Source organism: Leptopilina heterotoma, unplaced genomic scaffold (genome assembly GCF_015476425.1).
Source record: "Leptopilina heterotoma isolate Lh14 unplaced genomic scaffold, ASM1547642v1 Lhet_132, whole genome shotgun sequence".
NCBI classification, from domain to species: Eukaryota; Metazoa; Arthropoda; class Insecta; order Hymenoptera; family Figitidae; genus Leptopilina; species Leptopilina heterotoma.
The window spans coordinates 265,179-273,971 of NW_025110851.1; the positions used below are offsets into that span (position 1 = coordinate 265,179).

At 27.4% G+C, this 8,793-nt stretch overlaps 1 protein-coding gene across 2 annotated transcripts; it reads right to left on the reverse strand.

Annotated features, from left to right (window-relative positions):
• Positions 1-999: 999 nt before the first annotated feature.
• On the reverse strand, positions 1,000-8,018 carry LOC122513065. 2 transcript variants are annotated; one of them, XM_043629299.1, is made up of 10 exons: positions 7,919-8,018; positions 6,283-6,339; positions 5,490-5,861; positions 5,086-5,400; positions 4,566-5,009; positions 3,274-4,415; positions 2,787-2,935; positions 2,660-2,719; positions 2,515-2,592; positions 1,000-2,400 (listed from the first exon to the last, which is right to left on the reverse strand). In XM_043629299.1, exons 1-10 carry the CDS (start codon positions 7,955-7,957, stop codon positions 2,228-2,230), a joined length of 2,829 nt encoding a protein of 942 aa, XP_043485234.1. In that variant the 5' UTR covers positions 7,958-8,018; the 3' UTR covers positions 1,000-2,227. The 2 variants fall into 2 exon arrangements, with proteins under 2 accessions (XP_043485234.1, XP_043485233.1); XM_043629298.1 differs by having other exon boundaries at positions 5,086-5,433.
• Positions 8,019-8,793: the final 775 nt, after the last annotated feature.

Consider the following 8,793-nt stretch of genomic DNA (forward strand, 5'->3'; position numbering starts at 1 on the left):
AACAATTAGTGTTTTTATGCTTTCTAAAGCAAGGATTTTAATGAAATTTATATGTAAGATACAATAAACCTACATCTTTATATTCCCGAAAAAAAATTTGTATTTTCAATTACAACCGGAGATTTTGAATTTTTTGTTGCGCCGTGCGCTGTCTGCTCGTGCGCCGTGCGTTGACCGTCCGTGCACCGGCCATCGTTTTGAGCAGGTTTCTTATCCAGTGGCGTAGCAATAGACGGTTTGGAGGGTTAGATTGTCCGGGGCCCCGGCGAACTAGGGGCCCCAAAAATTATAAAATGTAATTTTATTATAAGCAATGAAATAGTATAATAATAAACTGGATGTTTATGTGAGTTTTAATGTTACATCCCTAGATATAACCTTTTTGGTATATATATATATATATATGTATAGACTATACTTTGTCACCTCCGTGTAGTCTGACTCACGTTGTCGCCTCCGCTATTTCTCGTTAAAATATTTTAAAAAATTAAACATATTTATGTTAAGGGGGACTTTCTTAATACGATTCTCAAAAGAGGGGTAAGAATTTTCAAAAAATTTTTTATATATAATTCGTAGGTATAGCACATACGAAGCTACCTCACCTGTATATATAGAAGAGAGTTACTTGCCATACGTACTCACCTCCAACAAGGTTGTCATATCTACGAGATTTGAACGTAGTAATAATTTTTACTTATACTGTTTTAAAGGTACTTAGATTCATGGACTATAGAATCTTTAGAATTCCTAAAGATTGTTTTTAACAACTATTATGCATTTTCGCACTTTTTAAATTTTCTTTAAATTCCCTAATGTAACAGACACAGTCCTTGTTATCGTAAGGATAATTTTCGACTTTATGAATTTAATTACCATACGTTTGAAGGATAAAATAATAAAAAACTTACGATGAAGTATAATTTCTAAATTTAATACAGAATTCAGTAAAATTATTACTGATTGATTTTTATTAATTATTATTGAATGCGAATCTCTTCGAGTGCTACATTTATCATAAAATCCTCCATATTTAAAAGAGAAATGATTTTTGAGGAAACCGCTACAAATATTTTATTTTAGCTTAGCATAATATGATAATTAAAGTAATGCATATAAAATAATGTACAAATGCTACAAAATACATCCGTAATGAATATTAACCCACCGAGAGTAAGGCTTAAATTAAACAATTGGTTTTTTTACATCTCTTATTGTTTATTTATAACTATTGTTAATGCATGTGCACAAATTCTAAAACCAACCAGGAGTAAACTAAATGTTTTTTATTTGTATGTTGTAAAAAAGCCATAAAATCATTAAGGTAATTTTTTATAATTGTTTATAACAGACAAATACTATATTTGACTAATGTTACTACTCACTCTACATTTGTTTAAACAATTTATTATTCACTAACTTTTTTAACAGTGTGCCGAGAAAGTTGCAGTTTTATTCCAATTTTGCAATTTATAGAGTTAACTATTATAGTGAACAAATAGCGTTCCCAGAATCATCAGTTCAACAATTTTTTAAACAAATTATTATTATTATTAACTATTATCCCAGTGCACCTAAAAAGATGCAGTGTTTTCCCAATTTTGCAATTTAAGAAGCTAACCATAATAGTAGATAAATAATGGACCCGTAATTATTAGTTCAACAATTGTTTAAGCAAATTATCGTTGTTATTCACTAACATTTGTTGCATCGCATCTAGAAAGATGCGGTTTTTTCGAAATTTTGCAATTTATCGAATTAACTATAATAGCAGATAAAGATTGTACCTGGAATTATTAGTTCAACATTGTTTAAATAAATTATTATTGTTACTTACTAACTTTTACCGCATTGCACCTAGAAGGATGCAGTTTTTTCCCAACTTTGCAATTTATCGAGTTAACTATAATAACAGATAAAAAATATGCCTGGATTTATTCGATCAACATTGTTTAAACAAATTATTATTGTTATTTACTAACTTTTCACGCAGCCCAGCTGAAACAAATAATCCTAGGTATATTACTCATCTGCTATTATGGTGAGCTCTATAAGTTGTAAACTTAATATTAAACAATTCTAATAAAAAACTTTAATGGATTTAGAGCCATTTTTAATATCTAAATAGAAAGTCATTACAGGGTGAATAATACCCAGCCTTACACTCGGTGTTACAAATTTTAACCTTACGCTCGCCGGGTGAAATGCAGAATTATTTACATAAAAACTATTTTTTTTTTTTAAATAAATGTTGGATTTTTGCTTTTATTTGAGCCACACTTCTCTTGCTTCCCGTTTCTTTAACAAAGATTTTAATTTCTTGTGATGATGGATAATTTCCTTTCTGCATTGATGCCGTAAAATGACAATTTATTTCCTCTATTTCATGTTTTGACCAACCTGAAAAGAAAAAAATATTACAGCTTTCTCCTTAAAAGAAAATTTTTAGTTTTGTTTCTTAATATACTATATTTTTTCTAGTTTCGCGTTCGCATAAAGTTTCACTTAACTTACCAGATTTTTTAATTTTTTGTTTCTTTGATTGTGTCAAGTCAGATGAGTCGAGATTCATATTCTCATCTAACTGGAAATCTGAAAATATGACTTTTTAAACATTTTTCTCAAAGGAGATTAAATAAAAATTTAAGCACAATATTACCTTCACTGTCCTGCTTGTCAATCCTGGTTCCATCAGAAGTTAATGCGGAAGTTTCCCTTTCTAAATCAAGATCAAAAATGTTAGAATTAGCTTTAGTATAATCAGTACAATAAAAAGTGTTTTTTACCTTCAGCAAATTCTTCAGCATATTCCGAATTTTCGTCAAAATTAATTTCTGTCAAAGATTTTCCTCTAAACTCTAATGGAAGTGATCCTTTTTCCATCATCATTAGCAGCTTGGAAACTTTAGCTGTTTGATAGATGTCAACTGGCAACCTTGAAATTAAAAACAGTATATGATGTTTGCTTGAATATATGTGACGCGATCTAATGAAAGGTACCTTAGAATCAAAATGTTTTAGATTATGTTTGTAATATTTGGAGTGCAATTACAGAAAGATATTTAACTATTAATACAAACCACTGATGTTAAAGTCTTCATTTCATTCAAAATATTCAATAAAAACTAATTTTGACTTCACATAATAAAAGAGGAACTTTTAAGAAAGATAAATCATGCATAAACATAACCTATAATTCGTTTGCTTCTAAGGTCCCTTTCTTTAAATCGCGTTATATATGTAGAACATTTCTTAGTTAAAATATTTACTTACTCATAAAATTCTGCATGCGTTTTTTCAGTGTGGCCCATAAACTTAGAGAATTGTCTTGTATCTTCCTTCGACATGTTTAGTATCTGTGCCACGGTTGCAATTTGTTTTCTAAGCTTATTGCTTGTCATTGCTTCAGGATATTGCAATTCAATTTTTTGTGTCAAATATCGAATTGCCACATCACCTTGCCCCCATTTAATTTTACTGCTAGGTAATGCAAATACATATTCGTTTTCAATTGAAATGTATTTCTTTCTCTCTTCCAACAATATTTTCATAAATTTTTGTAACAATTCAGGCACTAAAATTACCACAGCTCTGGATCCCTTACCGCTATTGACAACACGTTTATACTTTGTTGTTAATATATTTTCAGATTCTGACAATGCACTTTTAAAATCTGAAAAATTTGATATTGTCTCCTTCTCGTAATCCTGGATTTTTAAATACTGAACATCACCTATTCGCCTTCGATTGAAAAGAATGATCAGAGCCAAAACGCAGTGCACAAAAGTTTTATAAATTATAGCGTCGTCTATACAATTTTTAAACTTCTCTACACATTCATTGGCAAGTATTAGTGTTTCATCTCTGAATTTTTTGATGTCACTAACCAGCGGCACAAGCAATGGTTTATTCCAACGTTTCTCTTGTAGATCTTTGTTTGCAAGAGAAGATATTTCTACATTCCATGATGATGTAATTAAATTTTTAAAATGTTTTAAATCTTTTAACCATGCATTACATTCTGCTTCTGAGGAAGTGGAAAAACCAGAGCTTCTTTTCAAAATTAATTGTTGCAGTAGATCGCAAATATCTTTTAAATAGGTGCCCATGTGCATTGCAAGACTGGGGGCATTGAATGTTTTTTGTAAATGATCGTATCCTGATATTTTACGTGTAGCTGTGATAATATTATCTACATTTCGGGTTTTCAAAATATCTTTAAACGAAACTTTATCATCATGGACAATTTCTCGGTACGCAATTAACAAACGAGAAAGTTCACGCATTCTGTTACTGCAAGCATATTCTTTTCGTTCCCTTTTATGTTTTTTTAAATAATTTTCTCCAAACTGCACGATGAGAAGATCTTTTTTAGCTTCATATGATATAGCATCCCCTTTCATTATATTGAAAACCTAGAAATATTGTATTTTTTCAAATATATATTTTATTATCTTATGTGAAGTGTGGAACATTTTATAATGCAAAATTATAATTTCAAATTGGTAGTTAAATTGTCCATAGACGAATAATAAAACATTAATTATAAAGCTTATTACACTAACCTGTTCTTTCACGGCCAATCTGGAAATAACATTGGTTGGATCTATAGAGCAAACTGCCAATGTTTGTGAGTTCGATAAATAACTGCGGTGATTTTTTTTATTAGTATTTAACCCTTTTTTACTGCAAGCTGTGGAGTGACGCGTCAGAAAACTTCTTTTTATCATCGCTTTGCAATAAATGCACGGATAATAATCTGACATTTCCGCTTCATTTGTTTGCCTAAGCGGTCTCACAATTCCATTAATATATAAAGAAAAATTCGTGGCCTTTCTAAATAATTCGAAAGCCTTCCTCCTTTCCTTACTTTTGGTTGGAAAACTAAAAATGTTTTTAATTTCTTTTTCTTCTTTATGAGATCTTTCCATATGTCTTACATAGTTTTTTGATGAAACGTCGATAGCACAAAACGGACACCATGATTCCTTTTCATTATTTTTCTTTGCCTAAAAAAATTTTTTAATTAAAATTAAAAATTAAAATTTTTAAATTTTAAGGTTATTTAAATTTTAAGTTTCTTACATTAGTCTTCTCATTGTTTGACATTTGTTCTTTATTATTACTCCCAGTACTATTTTCAGTTGCCTCATTATTTAAAGAACAACAGATGTTGCTAAGATTATCATCAATATCATCGTTATCAGTATCCAGATAGGAGGAACTCTTTTCTGAACAGTCATCTATGTTAAAATCCTTATCCCTATCATCATCAAAGGACTCAGAACTCACAGAACTAAAGTTGGTACTATTGTTATTAAATATTTCATCATTAAAGAGTGTGTTCTTTCTATATTCCTGCTGCTGCTGGTCATTCCACTGTGACAAATTTAAAGTGTTCTGCATTGGAATTGCAAAGGACTTTATAGAAGACTGAAACAAATCTTGAAATTAATCTTTACTCAAAATCTATTTGCACTTTTACTTACGCTTTTAAATGACGAACATGAATTTTCTTCAATAGTCATGTTTTGAGGGCTACAAATTTTACTCATGATTTTTCCAGGGTCATGAACATATTCGACGTCTTCTTCCACTGTGATATCTGTTATTCGAGTTCCTGTTATCACATCATATTTTTTCATTAACTCCTCAACAGTCATGACCTGCTTACTATCAACTTCACTGCTGCTTTCTGTAAACTCATATGGATCTTCGATGTTACGTTCCAATGTAGTATTTAGTACATAGGTTCCGGTTTCCACAGAGTTTTTTAACGGTGATGTGTTGTTTACATTTTTCGTTACGTTAATAGGTTCAGTTCCAACTGGCACAACCACAGATCTGTCATTCACCCAGTTCTATTTAATAGTAAAAAATTGTAATTGAAATTTTATTAATAATATAAGGCAAAATATATATATATATATATATAATATAAATATATAAAAATATATATTTTTAATTATTATTAATTATTATTATTATTATTAATTATTATATAAGTCAATATAATATAAGTCAAAATTTTAATTAAAATTAATTTTTTTTGTTCTCCATAAAAATTAAAAAAAATTTCAATCAACATTTAATATTAAATAAAATAATTTTACTAATTAAATAGACGGGAGAATAAAGTTTGCTTTTACTAATAAAAAAGTACTTGCTCTAACCATTCATTTATCTCAGTGTACCATAATATTATTGTAAAATTACATGGTAATTTTAACTAATTTTCAATGTTTTTATAAGCTACATACCCGTTCTGAACAAAAAACTTACTTGTACACGTATCATCTTCCCACTTTCTTCTTTAAAATCGTCGTCTGTTTGTTGTTTCTGCAAATAATTATTAAATATTAATTAAAATATTTTAAAAGTTAAAATTCTTTACATTTAATTTATTGCCAATGCCAACTTTTTTCTGGGCTCCCCTCCCAGTTCACGACTAGCGCCCGACCGACCTAAAGTCGGGCTCCCTTGGCCATTAATATAAGTTACAATTTAGTAAATTATATGAATTATTTCTTGTCATTCAACAGAGGAAAATTTTTTTTCCATTCTTTAATTCAGGTTTTGAAAGAATGAATTTTGTTTTTTGTAGATAAAAAGAAACAAAAACAAAATTTCTTATTAACAAGCGAATGATTTTGAAGTTTGAATTATTTAAATTAATTATTAAATTATAATTATATTTACATTAAAAACATTCTCAATTGATTATTTAATACATTCAGAAATATTTATTTTTCTTTGCAATAAATTTTACTCATCTTTAAAAAATAATAGTATATAGAATAATTGTTATAGTTAAAACCAATTGTATGAATAAACAATAATAATTATTAAAGATTAATTAGTAATATTGAAGAACAATAATCTTTTTCTGAAATATTAACCCACAGAAAAGCTATTTGTCTCAGAGCTACATAAATGTATATTAGTTTTCAAAAAATGGGTTATTAGTAGGCTCTGTTGCTAATATATATTTTTGTTTAATTTGCATAAATTATATTCGGTTCAAAAAGTTTCTAGGTGTAAGTTAAGTTGCTAATTTGCTTATGATAATTGATATTTAAAATAAATCAAACTTCAACTTTTTCTTAAAAAAATTAATTTTTAATAACATTAGAAGAAATTATTTTGGAAGAAATTTAGAAGAATATGTAGAAGTCGTTATGTTAGAAATTATAATTATTTCTTAAAACATATTTATAATATTTGACTTTAGAAATACATATGGAATGTGAACATTAGGATTTAATTATTGAGTAAATTGAACGTGAGACGTTAAACGTCGTTATTTTTCTCTGGTAGAGATAATAATAATTGAAATATAAAAATTACTTTTGATAAAAAAGTTTAAAATAATCAATTTTTTTCCAATAAATGTATTTTTTATGTAATCCATGAGATGGTTATAATAGTTAGTAGTTACACAATAGTTTTTAAACAAAAGAAATGTGAAAATGAATTTTTTCACAATTTTTGGTTTTCAAAATTCCAATTAATTCGTAATTTCTGCACAATATATATTAAAAATAGGTCAATTGAAGTATTTTTAATGTTAGTTTTTATTTTTTATTTATTTTTACTTTTTATTTATTTATTTTTTTAGCTAGTTTAAGTTATTAAAAAAATTAATATTTTTTTAAATATTGACAAGTAGTAACAAAATATTATATGATAGATTGTTTAGAATCATGAAAGAAGTATAAAAAGACGATTTTTTAGGATTACATTACATATGTCTCTGTGTGCAGAATTGTTTTTAAATTAAAGGTATATTTAATAGTTGAACATAGAAAATAATTTATTTTGAACATTGAATTAATTCATGTATTTGATTCACAAAAGACATTCCTTTGAGAATTTAAAAATTAAAATTATAACTAAATGAATAATCTAAATTACTTACCTTACACATGTTCACTATTTTTTCGGCTCTTGATGCCATTTTACAGTGTAAGTAATCTTCTTAAACACTTCACAAATATATTTAGAAAATAACTGTTGCTTCTTACTTCACGCACAGATCAAAACGGAATGACAAGTTAGACTTTTTCAATTAGTCTTTACGCAAATATTCTTCAATTCATTAAAAAGTAATTACATTACTATTAAAAATCGATTAAGAGATAATGTCCTGTTCCTAAGAGTGGAAGAAGGGTCATTGTATTGGACCATATTTAAGAAACAAGAATTCTTCCCACTCTAAAGTAAACGAGAATTGCATGCTATTATTATAGATTTATGTAATATCGTTATTTTCAAATCTGTACTTATTACCCTATAGAAATTTTAGTTTTTATAAAATAAATTTTAAATAATTTTTCATGTACTTTCCATCGTAATTCATGCACCTTTTAATTTTTATTATAAAGGTGAGATTTTTTTCTATAAAATATTTCATGGTTATAAAGATGCCAGAATGAGTTTTCGAGGAAATATAAAAAGGGTCTTAAAGAAATATATTTTTTACATTTTTTGCCTCAGCTATTCAACGAAAGTAAAATCAAGAAAAGGAATTATTTATTACGAATATAATTGAACATTTGTCTAACTCATTATTATCAACTAAAACTTTGTTTCTTTGTAGAGATAGAATCACTTGCTATTGCAGTTTATTTATTTTTTGAGAAGATGAAAGTATGAGACTGAAGTTTGCAAATTTTTTAAAAACAAAAAAAAATAATGAGACGATTTATATCACTTTGGATTTAAATTCAAGTTATTTGGAAATAATTTTTGTGTAAAAAAGTGTTAAGTTAATTAAATTTGGGTACATCAAAA